General features: G+C 42.9%; 1 protein-coding gene across 4 annotated transcripts in view; it reads left to right on the top strand.

Moving 5' to 3' along the window:
* SORCS1 (sortilin related VPS10 domain containing receptor 1) overlaps nt 1–19,048 on the top strand; it is a 497,958-nt gene that overhangs the window by 352,434 nt on the left and 126,476 nt on the right. For all 4 annotated transcript variants that reach the window (XM_047703168.1, XM_047703167.1, XM_047703165.1 and 1 more), the window contains exon 6: nt 8,438–8,502. In XM_047703168.1, the coding sequence (XP_047559124.1) occupies nt 8,438–8,502 (65 nt within the window). The remainder of the gene's footprint in view (nt 1–8,437; nt 8,503–19,048) is intronic.

Below are 19,048 nucleotides of genomic sequence, written 5' to 3'. Positions count from 1 at the left end.
CCAGGTCTCCTCTCCATACTAACTTTGCTCATTCCTCCCCTCTACCCCTTTGTGACTTGCACACATTAACTGTATGTCTACTCATAGACTGTTTTCCACACTGAAGAAACATTCTTGTTGTTCATAATAGTACAAATTTATTAATATTAATTATAAGGGTAATGCATGAATACATTGCAAAAAATTTTAAATTATTGATAAGAATAGTGGTCTCTTTGTCACCCCCAATTCCAAAACCTCTCAGAGATGGCTGCTATTATGAATTTTGTCTGTGTGTTTTCAGTGGTTTTTTTTTTTTCATTTATGATTCATTTTTGCTTTGGATCAATCAATGGATAATAGATAGACAAATTGGGTATTTTCATTTAATAAATTGCAATATAGTGGTTAGAGATCTATCCCGTTAGTTTTATGTTCTGGCATGGAACAGCCTCCAAGACGGATTAGAGTAAAATGACAAGTTGCTAAAAATGCATAGAGTATGATAACACTACAGTTTAAAGAGATAAAAAGAAGCCGTATTAAAAAATGTATTTTGAGGGGCGCCTGGGTGGCTCAGCGGGTTAAAGCCTCTGCCTTCGGCTTAGGTCATGATCCCAGGGTCCTGGGGTCGAGCCCCACATCGGGCTCTCTGTGAAGCAGGGAGCCTGCTTCCCTTCCTCTCTCTCTGCCTGCCTCTCTGCCTACTTGTGATCTCTGTCAAATAAATAAAATAAAATCTTAAAAAAAAATATATATATATATATATATATATATTTTGAGCTACTCCTTTACCTCAGTCCCAAACTGTTTGATCCTTTTAGATATATTTCTCTGTATCTCATTGGCACAGTGATTTTTGTCTGAGGACCAGGCCGGTGATCTGGTCATCTTCCCTGGGTCCTCTAGATCCCCTTGTCCCATGTTCAGGGACCAACAAAGGCAAGGAAAGGGGCCCAGACCGTGGGGAAATAAGAAGAAAATGGAAATGAATTGGTGGTTTTAGAAGTAAAGCCATTGGGGCACCTAGGTGGCTCAGTGGGTTAAGCCTCTGCCTTCACCTCTGGTCATGATCCCAGGGTTCTGGGATCGAGCCCCGCATCGGGCTCTCTGCTCAGCAGGGAGCCTGCTTCCTCCCACTCTCTCTGCCTGCCTCTCTGCCTACTTGTGATATCTGTCTGTCAAATAAATAAATAAAATCTTTAAAAAAAAATGAAGAAGAAGAAGTAAAGCCATTAAATGAGAGAAGGGGAAAGTGGGGGAGGGGGAGCCTTGTACCCCAAGGGCTTGTCTGACCACCTTGGAGCTGGTCTTTGTGATGTCTGAGGAAACATGTTGCCTGTTGCTCAGTATGGCTCTTGCAACTTTCAGCTTTGTTTTCTACCATGGACTTTGTTCAACAAACATCCTCATCCCTTTACTATCTTCCTGAGCTTTCTGTATTCCTTCATTTTTTTTTTTTTAGATTTTATTTATTTACTTGAGATAGAGTGAGAGTGAGCAAGTGAGAGAGAGCATGAGTTGGGGGAGGGGCAGAGGGAGAGGGAAAAGCAGGCTCCCCACTGAGCAGAGGAACCTGGGATCCTGACCTGAGCTGAAGGCAGGTGTTTACCAGACTGAGCCACCCAGGCGCCCCGTGTTCATTTCTTCATTCTGAGTCAGATACCCCATTCCTCACTTTGCTCCTATAAACACACAGGCACGCACAAGCGCACGCACGCGTGCACACACACGCGCACGCATGCGTGCACATACGCGCACACGCACACCCGTTCGTACTAACGTACACTTTGTCGCAGATAACACCTCATTCAACAGTTGGGCTTTTGGCTTCGGGGGGAGTAAGGATGGCAAAATGTAGAATTTGATGGGCCTGAAGATGTTGGCCATGGTGATTCTCAGTAGCCATTATGCATTTAAGCATAAAAAGCATCTTTTTGTTTGTTTGTGGTTGTTTTGTTTTGTTTTGTTTTGTGTATTTATTGGTTCTGGGAAACCAGTGTGACAGTGTGGAGGCCGAAGAAATCAATCAAGCATGTTTCTTAGGACTAAGAGAGGCTAAAATGACACCTTAAAGCAGCTTTTTAATTTTTTTCTATCCCATTCTCCCCACGTGGACAGGAGATGAGACCTCAGGATAAGCTGCTTTGTTCTAGAATGAAAGTCATTGCATTAGGCAGGACTCTCCTGACGACCTGTATCTTGACAGTCTGACTGTGAGGCCAGGGAAAGGGGAAACCCTTGGCTCCAGAAGAGGAAATCAAGGGAGCCGGCCACTAATACCAGCCAGCTTTTGCTGCTTCTCTCTCCAGCGGATAGAACCACTTGCTTCTTGGGGCTTTGTTCATGGAGAGAGCCTGTGGGAACCTGATGCTCCTTCTAAAACCAAAAGAAGGCAAGTGTCTCCAACTCACCAGCCTGTTACTCTGCAGATCCCTGTTCCTTCCTCCATACACCATTACCCGCAGCTCTAAATCTGAATAAATAGGTGCTAACCCGTCACGGTATTTATTTTTTAATACTTGCTCTGCGGTTTTCCATATGAGGACATTTTGTGGCTCTGGAGCATTTATTGAGCACTATATTAAACTGGTATAAACTCGGACAAAATGCCAGGGGAATGATAAACTGGTGACATTTCTGAGTTTCTCTGCAGAAAATGTCTACAAAGGCTGCATTTGGTGATTGCATTTCAGAAGGCTGATGCGGCACTGCGAACATCATGGTGCCTGATACCAGGGTGTGATTGTTTTATTTGCGTTCTTGACTCCAGAAATCCTCAGACTTTATTCAGAATTGGCTGCCACATGTGAACACTAACTTAAGATGCTGGAAGCAAGGAGGGGTGAGGCTGGCTTGGTCTTGTTTTCAACAACAGAGCTGGATCTAGCCTGGCCTGAGGGACTTCACCTTCTCCTTTCCGTGCACAGGGAGTCCCACGCGTAGGTGGGGACAGAAGTTCTTCTTTTTAGCTATTTATAGCTATGTTCACTTCACTTACTTCAGTAGCATTTCATGGCTTTTAGGATCAAATAGAAAACCTTAGCATGATACGCAGAGTGCTTCACGATTGGACCCCTGCCTAACTTTTGATTTTATTTTCTACTGCTCTACTCTGAACACATTAGATCTACTGACTTGCTAGTAGATGCCCATCTGGGCCATCCTCTCTTTGATTTGCTGTTTATCTCTAAATAGAATATTCTTCCACCCCTTCTGTCCGTTGATCATATTATTTCGTATCCCCGAAGTTTGAGATCATTTACTCTAAAGGATTTCTGGGCCTTCCTTCTCCTGTAGGTTTCTGTCTGCAAGTGAAAGGTCATTCCTCCTATGTCTTCAAGTAGCACCTTGAATGTGAGCACTCTTGTTACATGGGGGACTGTAGAGCTCCTCCTTAGTTCTAAAGCTCTTAAGGGCAGGGAATCCATAGCCTCTATGCTTACCACGTGTTAGGGGCTTGGAATGTTTCACTGAATAAAAATGTGCTTTATTTATTCATATAGTTGATCTCTGGCTGTTGACTCTTTTTTTTATCTTTTGAGTTATGATGATAAATCACTTCGGCCAATGGGATATCCATGAAATCTCAAGACACTTTTATTACCAGCATTAGCTTTAATTTTTAGGTGGGTATTTACATTCCCCACCCACCTCCTCAAATAAGAAAGGGAAAAAAAAAAGAGAAGAAGGAAATCAGCTGCATTTCTGAACCCTTGCATGTACAAGGACTCCGCTAAGTTCTTTAAGATATATATTCTAGGAAAACTTATTTTAGCCTCATTTTACTGATTAAAACAATAATAAAAGCACAAGGATGTTAAGTAGCTCACCAGATTTCACATATACAAATACACTGGTAACTGCTTGCAGGTTGATTGTATACTTCTTTTTCCAAAGCATTTAGTAAACATTTATTCAGTAGCTGTGCTTGGCATGCACAGTGCCTGGCACGGAAATGCAGAAAGGTTTGACCTTATCGGTCAATAAGAGGGGTAGAGGGGTGAATCACCAATAGAAACATGGCCTAAGTTATGCTATGCACAAGTATGTGCATGATTCTAGAAGTCTCAGAAGGAGTAAACAACTTAGTCTTAGCGGCATCTTCACTAGGTCTATTTTCATCTTCATGTATCTGCTGCTGAGCCTATAAGGGTACCCAGACTAAGAGTTAAGAAGGCATGGGGTACATACATCTTTTAGAATTAACTGTTTTCTTTCTTGGGGCAAATACCCATCAATGGAATACTGGACCATATGGTAACTCTACTTTTTAATTTTTTTAAAGTTTTTTTTTTGTTGTTTATTTATTTGACAGAGAGAGATCACAAGTAGGCAGAGAGGCAGGCGGGGGTGGGGGGGTGGGGCAGGCTCCCCGCTGAGCAGAGAGCCCAGTGCAGTGCTCAATCCCAGGACCCTGAGATCATGACCAGAGGTGAATGCAGAGGCTTTAACACACTGAGCGCCCCTCTACTTTTTAATTTTTGAGAAAACTTTATTCTGTTTTCCACAGTGGCTGCACCAGTCTGCTTTCCCACAAACAGTGCCCAAGGTTCCTTTCTCTCCACATCCTTGCCAACACTTGGTATTTCTTATGTTTTTTATTTTAGCCATTCTAATAGTTGTAAAATTTATTGCAGCATTATTTATAATAGCCAAGATGTGAAAGCGACCCAAATGACCATTGATAAATGAATGGATAAATTTGAGGTACATATCTACTGTGGAAGTTTACTCAGCCATAAAAAAGAAAAGAAATGAAATCTTGCCATTTTCAACAGCGTGGGTAGATCCAGAGTGTATAATGCTAAATGAAATAGGTCAGTCAGAGAATGGAATATATGATTTCACTCATGTAGAATTTAAGAAAGAAACAAATAAAAAAACAACAAATTAAAAAAGAGACAAAAAACACTCTTAAATGCAGAGAACAAGCTGGTGTTTGCCAGAGAGGAGGTAGGTGGTCGGATGAGTGAAAGAGATACAGGGGCACCTGGGTGGCTCAGTGGTTAGGCCTCTGCCTTCAGCTCAGGTCATGATCCCAGGGTCCTGGGATCGAGCCCCGCATCGGGCTCTCTGCTCAGCAGGGAGCCTGCTTCCTCCTCTCTCTCTGCCTGCCTCTCTGCCCACTTGTGATCTCTGTCTGTCAAATAAATAAAATCTTTAAAAAAAAAAAAAAAGAAAGAGATACAGAGGGTGAAGAGTACACTTATCCTGATGAATACTGAAAAATATATGGGATCGTTGAATTATTGTACACATGAAATGGGGAAAAAAAATACTAAAATGAAGGAGTTAAAGAGGTAGGATAAGGGTAAGTGGGAATTCCAGACAGACACCCAGTACATGCTAAGGCATGAAGACTTTCCTGTCCTGTGCAATTTTAGTACAAGAAGGGAATTCATTTTCTCAAATAGACACACAGGCAATATAAAGATATATTAGATCCCACGACCTATTGCCTTTTTATATAATTAAAGGATCTCAGATCAAAATTTTTCATCTCATAATACAGAGAGGTTCCTTTTGAGTCCCAGAATTGAACAACCCAATATATCAGATATTATAGTAGATACTGACTGGTGTAAAAATGTTGTCTCTATGTTTACTGAAGAAACAGTCTTCTCTGTGCTCTGGTAAGCACAGAGAATTCCGTGATAAAAAACAGCACCTGCCTTGTGGGAGCTCAGTGAAGTAAAAGAGACGTTTATGCAGAGAGATCGAGCAAACCATTATGAATCATGACGGGGAAACATACATACAGGGTAATCTAGAAACATAAAGCCAGTGTGTCCAACCTTTTGTCCTCAATACCAGAAGTCAGCTACTATCATAATGGATAAGGATATTTGAAGCCCTCCTCGAGATCTCACTCTAGAAAGAAGATCATCAAAGGAATTTTTTGGATTAACTTTTATGTTTATGCTATGTTTACTTGTTAATGTTTTTGAGGCTTAGTGAGGTATAATTGACAAAATTATATGTAAAGTATACAATGTTATGGTTTCAGAAACATATTCAGTGTGAAAAGATTTCTACAACCAAGTTAACAGATCCATCATCTCACATGTTTACCTTTTTTCTTACCTTCTTTCTCTTTTTTGTGAGAATGCTGAAGTTCTACTCTCTTAACAAATTTCAGTTTGCAATACAGTATTATCAATCATGCTCCTCACCTCGTACGTTACATCCTCAGACCTCATTCATCTTATAACTGAAAGTTTGTATCCTTTACCATCCTCTCCCTGTTTTCTCCTCCCACCAAACCGTGGCAACCACCTGTTAACATTATTATCCTCATTAGTAAGCAAAGTACAATCATTGGTCTTAATATACATAGATAACCACCCAGCTCCACAGTTACAAGTAAAATGTATAAATGCGCTAGAGAATGATACTTTGTGGTCAGCTTCAGTGATGTGCTTCTGCAAGGTGTCTGGTCAATGACAGGGCCATTAAAACCAGCACCTTTGCAGACATTTAGCTTTGTTTGGCTTCAGCTTTTGAGAATTCACCAGTGCCACAAAATAAAAGTGGCAATAATTCTTTATGATCTGTGACGGCAGATCTAGAGGTACTCCCAGACTGCTAGGAAAAGGGGTGAGCCTAACCGCAAATAAAAGTTGTGGGAAATATTGTGGTTTGACTTTAAAGTTTTATTTTGTTGTTGCAGTTGTTTTACTCCAGATTGGGGGGGATGGTGGTTAGGCAATATAAGGGGACTTGGTTAGCCACAGCAGACTCTAGAGAAGCAAGGGACTCTGTTTTGTTCCTGTGTTTTTTTGTGAATTGGTAAGAGCAGAAACATCCCTTGAAACAACAGCTCCTGCCTTTAGAAATAACAAAAGATCTTAAGAGACAACTTCTGTTACTGATTTGGGGCCATGAGCACGTGGGAAGAGGCAACTGTAGGCAAAGTAATTATTTTGTCTCCCATTGCACTCACCATTAGCCAAGCAGATAGGTCAGCATGCTAGGTTTTACCATTGTGTTCCTGGGATGCCAGCCTTCTGGGAATCCCAGATGCTAGTCATTTCAAGGAAGAAACAGGGCAACAGGCACACTGGGAGGTGAACAGTGTGTAACTACCCATAATTTATGAAATAATTTATAATTTTTAATAATAATATAATTTATAATTTATAAAAAACCAGTTAGCTGATGAGATTTCTAGTTTGAAGGCTTTTAGGGAGCTTGTTTTCTTTCTTAATCTCCTGACTGTGGCCTCGTCAGAAGAGGTTACCTACGGATCCAGTCAGGGCTTCAGTGTGGGAAATGGAAAGCCACCATCCCTGGACCAGCAACTGAAGTCACGGTCAGAATGTCACCGACTGCCCGCATTCAGAGTCCAAGGTTGCGGAGTGTCCCAGTGTGCATCCCCTGTCTCTTTAGGGGAAAAATTACCAAACCCTTATTAGGACATTTCTGCTGCCTGAGAGAAGAAAGCGGGGTTTAGTGTTTCAAGCATAGACTCTGAATTTCAGGCCATGTATCAATCAGAGAAAAGTTACTGACAGCGATAATAGGGCCTTTTGGAGACTTCTTAAGATGAAGAGAGACTAAGCTAGCTATGCTTCAGACTCTTTGAGCTGAGAAAATGAGTTCAAATAAGAAGAGTTCTTGGGAATGCCCTTAGGACAATGATTAATTTACTTATTTCAAAGAGCTCACAGACCATTATACACTCCCTCCCTCTGTTCATTTCCTTACTTCTTTCATTCAACGTTTGACTATCTATTATAGCTCAGGTAACAGAATAATTATTTTGTACTTAGTAAGGCTCACTTCAAGATTACACTAAATAATAGGTACCTCCAAGGCATTTAAATAGACTTTTCTTTTGCTTTTGATTTTATTTTACTTACACATATGGTTTCAAACATACACCGTGAAGTGAGGCGCATCTGCGTTTTCCTCTCCCACAGGTGCAGCCATACAGAGGACAGGCCCTCTGTGCCCTGCATTGGGGGAGGAGGGAGGGTCACATGATTTGTTCTTAGTGCATAGGATAGTGGGACATAGTTCTGCTAATTTCAAATGAAAAAGCTAATTAGGTCAGTTTGCTATGGAAGTCACTGTTCAAGTCACCCAGCGAAAGCAGCCTGCCTGGAATTTGCCTGATAAGTCTTGAAAGTCTAATATACTGTCACTGAGATTGTCACAGGAGGACACGCGTGTCATGTGTAAGACTTATTTGCAGGTCGGAGCTAATAACACACAGTGTCCTTGTCAGAGTTAAGCCTGGCCTTCATCAAATAAAAGTTCATTATAGCTTTTATTTGAAGTGGAAATTTTACTGTCAGGTTATGTACATAAATACAGCAGATGTATTCCAAGGATTGTGGTGGTCAAATCCTATGAACATTAGTAGTCCCTGGGCTCCACTGAGTTTCTCTGAGGCACATGTGAAGTCATTAATGTTGGTCTTCCTTTTCTTCTTTCTCCATTTTTTCTTTAGGTCTGTGATGGGGTCAAATAAGGAACCAGATCTTGTGCATCTCGAGGCCAGGACTGTAGATGGTCGTAAGTAATTCATCTTCCCCACGATGTTCGTAGTAAAGCTAGTTTTATCAGTCTGCCATGAGCCGAGTCTGTGTCTAGGGAAAACCCAGCAGTAATAATCCACGTCCTCAGTGATCCAGAATTGCCTTAACAATTCCCAGCATCTCTCATCCAGCCAAGGTGTTTCCCTTTCCAGGTATTGGCGAAATGGCCCAATTTCTTATTTCTGAAGTGTTTTCCTGGTTATTTGTTATGATTATGTTATTGCTGCTGTTTTGTTTTCATTTGTTTTTCTGGTTTCCTTATTTTGTCAGATGTGGTCCAGGTAACGTTTTACTGCTTTGTCTGGAAAGTCACAAAGCCCTTGGAAAGGACAGGGGCGAGAGAACTGTCCTATGTGTCCCTTGTCATAAACAGGCGGAGGCGAACGTTGGTTGAGTGGGTTTGCTGGTGCTTCTGTGGTTCTTAGCTGCCCAGTTAGGCCAGTTGCCAGGAGGGACTGCACTTTGTGTGGACAGGGTGGATTTGGGGACACCATACAGAAAAAATTGCAGTCCCGGGTGCAACCCTATGTCTGAAGGACTCAAAAGTTCACTCACTAATTGTGAGAAATTAGTAATTTGAAAAAGCTACTTAGACTTTTCATGCCTCCTTCTTCAACTGTAAATGAAATAAGTTAATCATAGTGGTTCCTGGACTAGCTAACATTCGCTGAGCACTTACCCTCTACCAGGAATGATGCTAATCACTTTATATATTTTGTCACAATTAATCCCCACCACAACTTATAGGTTGTTTTTCTGACTTTACAGAAGAGGACACTAAGGCGTAGAAAGTTTAGGTAATATATTTACACAGCAGCTCCCTAAGTGTCCTTCTCCTTCTTTGGTCCAGAGGACCTCTAGAATGGCTAAGGAATGGAGGAGTACTGCCAGGCCTAAGAGAGAGCACTGCAGGTGAAAGGGTTCAAAGAGACAGGGGGAAAAGCGTAGAAGGAAAAAGAGGTGAGATGAGGAAGGACGGGGGACAGGGGGAGGAGAAAGAGGTCTCAAGTGTAGAGGAGAGAACAGAACGGACTATCCGCAGGTACCCCAGAGCAATGAGGCTGCCCAGCACTGAGCCAGAGGGTGATAATCCAATTTTTGAGACATTTCCTGTTTGACAAATATCCCTCACAGTTCAAAAACTTCGTCCTCGCTCTCCCTTGTCCCTATCTACTTGCCCTCAGCTCATGTGAATGCAAAAGCAGAAGATCCCTGTACCTTACCTGCTTGGGGACAGAAGAAGGAGGTCACCCCTGCTCTCCACACTCCCCAGAAACCACACCCACTTCATTACTGTGCACATGGCATGAGATTTTTCATTTCAAGAGGTTTTCCTTCCCATCTGGGGAATGAATATATTCTTTGGCAAAATTAGTGGGGGGGACCGATCAGGGTCCAAGCTGACCATCACCTTCCTCCGTTGGAAGCTCAGGCGGGACTGCCATATGTAATATGCCCAGCACTGTGCCTGACACAGCTTGAACGCAGCACTTCAGAACTTTTCCCCCACCCCTTCAGTGGGCTCTCTCTGGTGGCCACCGCTCCAGCCTCAGACCTGATTTTGTTATCTTGGATTCCAAGGCCCAGTTTTTGCTACACAAGAGCCAGAGCCACCTTTTCCTTAGGCAGAACAATTCCTGCCATCTGGGCAGAGTTCTCACCTCGACCTGTAGCTCAGCATGATCTTTTGCCTGCCCATTTCCTTAGCTCATCTCACTCTGTCTTCTCCTCACTCCTTGCGTGCAGGCCTGCGGGTTTGCTCTCAGTTCCTAGAACATGCGGGGTCCTGTGTGTCACCACAAGACTCTGATACTTGCTGGTTCTTCCACATGGAGTATCATCTTCTCTTCCACCTTCCCTGACCAGCTCATGGTAATTAATCACCATGGATGGTTCAGATGTAAACAGCCATTTCTATTTTTTTTAACTTTTTATTTTGAAATAATGTTGAGCTCGTGTAAAATCTTCAAAAAAAAAACATAGAATAATATCAGAACCAGAGAAGGCATCCCTCCCTTAGGAGATTCTTTCTTGAACTCCCAATCTAAGCCAATTTCATATATTGTTTGCTTTCATTCTGTGGTTTTACTGGATGTTATCTTTGAGGGAAGCCAAGAGAGGGTACAGAGCAACTCTCTGTACTAGCTTTTGCAACTTGTATGTGAATCTAAAATTATTTCAAAATAAGAAGTTAAAAAATAGAAATGGATGCTTACGTCTGAACCATCCATGGTGATTAATTACAATGAACTGGCCTCTAAATTCTAGGAGAGGAGGAGCCGTGTGTATCTTTGGTCAATATCACGTCTCCAGCACATGCCACAGTGTCAGCATGTAGATGGAGTTTAGTAAATATTTGCTGAGTGAGTGAATACATAGCTGGCCAGTTGTCAGGGTGACTAAGTCACTTACTAAGCTGTCAGAAAATTTTAGGGCATTGCATCTCAAATCTGGACATATCATGGCCCAAAAAAGGATCTCGTTAAAACGTGGGTTCTGATTCAATAGGGGCCCAAGAGTCTGCATTCCTAATAAATTCCCAGGTGAAGCCCGTGCTGCTGGTCAGCAGAGCACGTTTAGAGTAACAGAGTCCCATAACAAAAAACTAATGAAAGAGCTTTAGGGTCTGTCTCCCATGACTGCACCTCTTGTTCAGGAAGCCCCAGATGGAATCGGTAACATCCCAGATTGCTTTCATTTTCAAGCTTTTGGGGGTAATACCATTTCTGGCTTGTGGCATCTAGTGCACACAGCCCCATACCCTGAAAACAGTAAGGCTGTCATTTTCCCTGATGTGCACGTTCCCTTTCACCCAACATTATTCCTCTGCTCCCTGCAGCCATGAAGGTTGATAATGCCAAACTGTCATCTCGGGCTCAGCTTTCACATGGCATGAAATAGATCAGTTCTAATTTTATTTATTTTATTTTACTTTTTTGCAAAGGCAGCATCTTCAGAAACTACCCAAGAGTGAAAATTCAATAAAGGGATTTAATTTGAAAAGTTATCCCTGTCAAAACAAAACAGAAAAAAAAATTACCTACCAATTGAAATAAAGGATCTAGGCATAATGCCTGACCTGCCTAAGTATTAAAAAAAAAAAGAGAGAGAGAGAGAGAAAGAGAGAGTTTTTTTTTTTTTTAGTATCATATCCATCCTCTCCCTCTCTCTTTCTTTCTCCCTCTTTCTTTCTTCCTTCCTCTTCCTCTTTCTCAAAGTACTTGGTAACCAGGAAGTTGTTTTGACACAGGAAAAATCCCGCACTAGCTCATTTGGCTCATCCCCGTCGGGTGGTTTACAAAGGCTTATCCGGGCTTGTTAATTCAAATTTCGGTTTTAGCCTCATTTCACATTTCCCTAGATTACATTTTATAATTGATTTCTGTTTCACCTGAAGTCCCCATACCGAGGGCTTTTTTTTTTTTTGCTTTGTGACAGTCTGTGACTGCCATAGACATTTCTGCCACTGTGCTCTGGAATCTGGATGCCTTGTAGTTTACACTGTGACAAGGATGTTATTCTTCCTTGCATTACCTCTCTGCCTTGGGAGGAAGGCTGGGGAGAGCAGCCTCAATTACAATCAATCACGGGAATTATTATTGGAAAATTTTGAACATGTTTACTGGATGTGACATTTGTTATTGGTCCCTGCATTTTAGTGAGGACACCCTGACAGGTCCTCACTCCAGAGACAAAGATTTTACTGTTTAAATATCGTGCGTGTGTGTATGAATGTACCTGCTCTCAGGCATCCTATGGAGTCAGTACATTAAAACTGCCACCCAGTGCATTAAAACCGTAAAAAGGACACCTATCTTCTGTTGATTCACCTAATATAGGTGCATTGCTGTATACATATGTAATGAACGTAGTTGGAAAATGTTGACCAAACCGCTGGGTTGAAAGCTTTGTGAAAAACCTTATCTCATTTTATTTTGTTTCTTTATACAAACAAAGGTCAGAGACTGACCCATTTGTTGACTTAATAAATAACCTTACCTGTATAAGCAAGTCTTCTCAAAGAAGGGCTTTAGCCATAGGGTCTCCAGAGTCCTGAGGGGCTAATGGACAAGTTTAAGAACCTCACTAACTCCCTGGAATTGTGCGCTGCTTGTTAGGTATATGGGATTTTAGAGGAAAAGAATGTAACTATGATCAGAATTCTTTACATGGAAATTACACAGGGATGCAGAGTTCTCTGTGCACATCTGTACATCTCATCTTGCAAGAAAACTTGCAGTCCTGAGTTTGACCTTTATCACTCCTCCCTTTCACTTCTGAAATGAAAGCCGTAGTCAGCGGCCTATTTCAGTACTGGTGGTGATCTGTGCTAGCATGGACAAGGGGCAGGGGACAATTACTGGGCTCATTGTTTGCATGAGTAAGTAACCTTGTAACAACTTGCACAGGGACTCATCTCTTTCACTGGGGAGAAACAACCTTGGCCCTTAAACCAACTGTGAAAATGAATGTCCAAAAACTCTTGCTGAAATGAACCACACACTAGCATTTTACAAACTGAAAAAAAAAAAAAAACCAAAAGAGACTCACAACTTTATATAACTACCATCCCACGGATTCTGGTCTTGGGTCAGAACTGGACATCCCATTCTGTTTCCCATTTCCCAGTGCTGCCGTCGACTTCCATAATGAGCAGCTTGCCAGCAATATCTGGTTGGGGGACGGTGGCTGCAACGCTGAGGGGCTGTGATGGAGACCTTGGTTCCCAATAGGCCTCAGTCTGTGACCTATGGGGTGCTTTCAGTTCTCTGTGTAGAGATAGATTACCTTTATGACAACAAGAGTAAGCAGCAATGACAATAAAAAGGAGAACTTGTACTCGGGTGCATCAAGTGAAAAGTAAAATCCTCTTCCTGACATTCCTTCCCATTCCCCAGGTGCAGCATGTTTTTTTTTTTTTAAATGTTTCTTCTACATTTTTTCCAGAAATTGTGTGGGCTTCCACAGGTGAATATGCATGTGAGGACACAAACATACACACTCACATATGTTTGTGTTCTAAAACCGTCATGCCACATGCACTACTGGGGAATACAATAGCAAGTTAAAATTTTCCCATATCAGCACATGTAAATGCAGCCACTTTGTGACCGATAACTACAAAAAACCCCACTTTGTGCAGTCAGCTATGCTCTCGTTAGCTTTTCTCTCATTAGTAGAACTGTAGAGGTTTGGCTCTTTCACACAGTGCTAACACATCCGTGTACACACAAACACACACACACACACACACATTACTGATTTGGTTAGTCAGCATTCACACTTGTGCAGGCAGCAAGCAATGCTGGAAAGAGAAACTACAGATGGCCAGTTCCAGGTCTGAGAGTGAATACTTGGAAAATTTTAGTAGACCTTGTTGCATTGTCCTCTGAGATGGCTGCATCATTGCACGCTGTCACTGTGATGGTGCTGGATGCTTGGGTTTGCAAGCCCTCAATAGCCTGAGACATTGTCAAAGATTTCTTAAACATAACCCATCTGATGAGCCACGAGCTATATCCTTATTGCTTTCATTTGCATTTATTTAATCGTGAATGAGGTTAAGAATTTTTACTGATTTTTCTTGGTTATTTGTATTTCCTCATCAGTGCACCTTTAAAAGATTTCAAATCTCTTTAATATTCCAGAGAAAGTGAACACTTTGGCTTTTGTATACAAATATATAAGAAAAAAAAAAATGTCAAACTGGCCACTCCCACGCCAGCGAGGGTCCCAACCCTGGCCCACCAACTGGCATTTTTCGACCCCATGTTTTGTATCCTTGATTTACCTTCTTTTCAGTCCATGTATTTAGGAACAGTTTCTGAGGTGGGACCTGGGAAGAGGCTAGAATTTTCTAGAATTGGGGCTGCTGCAGATTCTGATGGCTCCCTACTCCTCCCCAGCATGGGGAAGGGCCTTTCCCCTTTCCGTCTGCCCCCCCCACCAGCAGGCATCAGGGACGAGAGCACAGAGACGCCCTGCACTGGCTTGTTCTCTTGGCTGCCTCCTTCTGACCCCCACTGTTCATGTTGCAAAAGCCTCTTGATTTTGACTCCTTGTGATTTCAGTGTGGCCTCTCTGATAGAGTAGCTTAAAGACAGCCTGAAAACCAACCAGAAAAGCATGAAACACGGTAACACAGGCCTCCCCACACAACAGTGAAAATCTGGCAGGAACATGTAGTCACAGGCCCCGCTGGGCGCCTTTCAGAGTGCGGTCTTTGTACGCTTCTGTGCTACTTCCCCTGCATGCTGGAGGCCCAGCCGGCCGGGAGAAGGTCTGTGCCCTTCCTTCTGCTCAGGAAGAGAGGACAGAGTGCACAAGAGAAGCCTGTTCTCCCCTGGCCTTCACTTGACAGCAGAGGAGTGCATCTCTGTTGGGTTTTTAGGATCCTCCAGAACACAGCAGCACTAGTCCATACAACATGGTTGGCAAAGTGTCTGGAAAATTCCTAATGCTTCTCACCCCTGCTTTAAAAAAAAATGTCATAAAGGTCTTGGCATTTACTCATACATTTCCTTCCTTGGTCCTGTACGTTCTCAGGCAACAGTGATGCTAATACCATGCATTATATCCCTATCATTTGCCTCTGCCACTACTGCCCTAGGTACTTCTCAGTTGCATTACTCATACCCATTCTTGTAAGTAGGCTCTATTGTTATTTTTCTCATTTTAACCTTGAGGAAAACAAGGCTTATAGTGATTAAATATTTTTGCCACTGCTTCAGGGCTAGAATTTGAAGCCCTATTATTATGCATTCATTCAGCAGATACTGTTGGGCCTGGATGTTGGGATTGGAGGGAAAGTTGCAAAGGCCCTGCTCTCATAGAGTTTCCCTAGTAGATAGAGAAGACCTTATACTGGGTATAAACCCATGTCTAATGCCAAGTGGTGCTAAGTCCAGGAAGTAAAGGAAAGCAGAGCAAGGGGAGCAGTGATTGAGGGGGGAGGGGATGTCAAGGAAGGAATCTCTGATAAGGTGGCTTTTGATGTTTCAGCCATGTAGTTATGGAAGTAAGGGAGACAGACTGCTGGAATAGCATTCCAGAAGGATGGAACAGTATATGCAAATGATACAGAGTATGGCCATGCTTGGCAAGGGTCAGGGGATATCAGGAAGGCCAGGAATATGGAGAGGACAGGACAGTGTGTCATCTTTGTTTATGTCACCGTGAAAGGCAGAAACGTACCTTATTGGTCTTGGTTGAACACTGACCATGTTCCAAGTATGATATATGGTATTGAGGGTGATAAAAAAGAAAGTTACTAAGTGAAGAAATACTGGGTTGAACATACCCAGGGGCCTCAGAGGCAATCCCTTGAACTGACTCTTTGTCCTGAAATTAATCACGTAGCATGTGAACACATCCAAGTAGATTGCGCACCCCTCCCCCAAAAAGCCCTGTAAAAAATTCTGTGTTTTCTCCCCCATGCACCAAACTGCTTTCATCTCTCCTCTTCCTCTCTCTCTCCTTCCCATTTTTATTCCTGCTTTTGTTCCTTATGGCTTTCCTACCATTTCCTCCCAACACCCCCCCCCCCGCAACTCCCCACCCTAAGGCCCCCTCCTCTACCCTGCCTCATCCCCTGTCTTTTTTTACTCAGTTTGGGAAGTTTTTCAAACAAATGTGCTTCTCGGTTTTTCATGCCTTGGTGTGACCTTCTACATAACTTTGTGTCTTTTGTCAACTTAAGCTGGATTTCCTGTGTGGCTTCCTCAGAACGGACAGGGAGCATTTCCCAAACACATCTTGTACCCTCCCCCTCATGCCTCTGTGTTCTCACCAGTGTTCCTTCTTCCTGGAGTCCTCCTTATCACTCACCCTACCACTGTTCCAAGCCACCTTCCAGACTTTTCTCAGCTCCTCCAGGAAGCCTTCCACAGGGGTCCCCGCCCTCACCCCCACACAGGTCATTGTTACCTCTGAGCCTTAGAGTGAATAGTAAAGTGGTCTCTATCCCCCAAGTACAGTAGGCCAGGGAGGCATAACAGGTCCACAGTTCTGTGTGAAGCAAAGTAAAATAGAGGCCATCACAGGAGAACTTGTGGCACGGGGTAGACCATCTGTGGCAAGGTATGGAATTAGTGTGTCCCTCACCTGTGGGCTCATAGCACTCCTTCCTGAGATGCACTCACCATGCTGCATTGCAGTTGGCAAGTGGTGTTTCTGTATCTGTATTAAATTATTATGTCCTTCTCACCTCTTTCATGTCTCTAATTCCTAGTCTTGTGCTTGGTGAAAAATTTATGATCTCAGAACTTTTCCTGTAGTAAGCATGGCCTCCTAAATGTCAGAAGGCTAGTCATAAAAGACAACATTTAGAAAGTTATCCTGGACCAAAATCGAGAGATTTCATAGAAGGAAGCAGTGCCACCATCTCTATGTCGAGGGAGAACATTTGATCTAAGTTTATAATTTTCTCAGAAATGTATTGAACTTGGGCTTTTCAAGGGGCCACGGCTGGAGTCTCAGCTTTGCATGTGTCAGTTTCTCACTGGTACATGCCACAGAGGGTTCTGGAACCCTGAGGGTAATGAAATGTACACGAGCACAAGCATGTCGACACATGCGTCCATGTGTGTTGGTTGGGGACATTTAATATGAAGGTTCTAAAATAATAGAACAATGTAAAGAACAAAAGGAAGGTATATATGCAGATATCTGGGCTTTAAAAACTGCCCTGTTTTAATGTTGAAAATTAGTAGGGGATGGAGAGTTTCAAAGTGCTCATGACTGCTTAGAGAGTTTATGGTTTTGTTCAAAATGAAATTTTTATTATATTAAGGTATATGAAAGGATTTGATGCTAAGTAAATATTTGTTGAGTGCCAGAATCAGGGGTAGAGTCCTAAGAGATCTGTGATGCATTTCATTTACTAGCATTTGAGCTTATGCAAATCTCATCCCTAAGTTTGGAGTTCTTCATCTGTAAAAAGTACCATTTCTGGAATTTTTTTTTTTTTTAATCTGGAAAGAGAAAAAGCATGCGATCCATTTGGCATGGTTCCTAGCCAAGGGGACGGGCGTGCTCGGGTTTTTCTGGAGGTTAATGCCATTGCTTCTCTCACTGGAGATATTCTGGGAAGGGAGAGGTCAGCCCGAGCCTCAGGAAGAACCCCACAGAAGCAAGCCCAGGAAGTATTTGGACAGGGTCGCAGACAAGGAAAGGGCAGTTTGAACCAAATGTTTGTTTCTTGGCACAGGGTGGGAAGGAGACAGGTTTCAATGGGTAAAGACTTGTCGGATGTTAAAATGATAGTCTGATTCTTTTTTTTTTTTTAAGATTTTATTATTTATTTGACAGATAGAGATCACAAGTAGGCAGAGAGGCAGGCAGAGAGAAAGAGAGGAGGAAGTAGGCTCCCAGGACCCTGGGAACAAGACCTGAACCGAAGGCAGAGTCTTTAACCGACTGAGCCACCCAGGCACCCCGATAGTCTGATTCTTAACATCCTTTTTTATTAATTCTAACATTCTAATAACTGCTCGTTACATAGAGGAACAGTCTGAAGCGTAGCTTGGTAAGTGACCTTCTCTGAGTCAGCCAGCCTGGAGGAGATAGACCTAGGACCTAGACGGTCACCCCCAACAGGAGGGCGCACTTGCAAAGCAATTCGGCTGCAGGCTGGATGGCCTGTGTGCTGGGCTCCCACACGCCTCCCATGTCCTCCTCATAGCCCGAGTTATTTTCCAGTTCCCCCCACTGGCCACTGCCTCACACCATTATCTATTAATTATGCATGGAGAATATTTTTCCTGGTGTCTTAAAATTTACTTAAAAAAAAAAGTCTTTAACCGACACCACACATTGAATATGAAGAAAGATACTGTGTCAGGGAGAAGCGTGTGGAGTGCTTTACATTCGGTTCCTGTGAGACATGGTGGGCAGCACTGGTGATTAAAGAGAGAGCACTTCAGGAGCAGCCACCACTCCTGTTCCTGGAGCACAGACTAGCCCGGCACCAGACTCACTGCCTTTCACGCCTGAGCTCTTCTCTCGTCACTGCCGCTGGCAAGATGCCTCGCACCCGTTCCCATTTTGCAGATCAGCGTTTAGAGAGGTGCCATGACTGCTTGGGTTTAACGGAGTTAGCAGGCCTTGAACCTGCATTTAAAGCCCTGTCCCTCTGCTCAAAGCCCAGCCCTTGAAAGGCAGCCTTTTCTAGATCACAGATTTTGCAGGGGGTAGAAACTGCATTATGCCACGCAGCAGCTGTTGCCCAGAGTGAGGATGCCTGGAAAGAGCAGCACAGGGCCCTAATTACCTATGGCAAGGAAAACATCTGTGTGGGAAAAGTAATGAAATTAATTCTAAAGTCTAGCAGTTGCATGCATTAATTGACGTTAATTAATGCCAAATTACAGGATGCTTCCTATGGAATCACATCATACACTCACTAGAATTGAATATGGAAAGAGTTCATCATACTTAATGCTATTACAGCAAGCCCCAAGGGGAGTAAGAGTGATTGGTCCCTCATTATGAAGTGCAGCCAATTTCTTTCTGTTTCCATTAGA

Source organism: Lutra lutra, chromosome 14, assembly GCF_902655055.1.
Source record: "Lutra lutra chromosome 14, mLutLut1.2, whole genome shotgun sequence".
In the NCBI taxonomy this organism is placed as follows: Eukaryota; Metazoa; Chordata; class Mammalia; order Carnivora; family Mustelidae; genus Lutra; species Lutra lutra.
The sequence above is the reverse complement of the archived record's forward strand: the minus strand, read 5'-3'. Positions and strand labels throughout refer to the sequence as shown.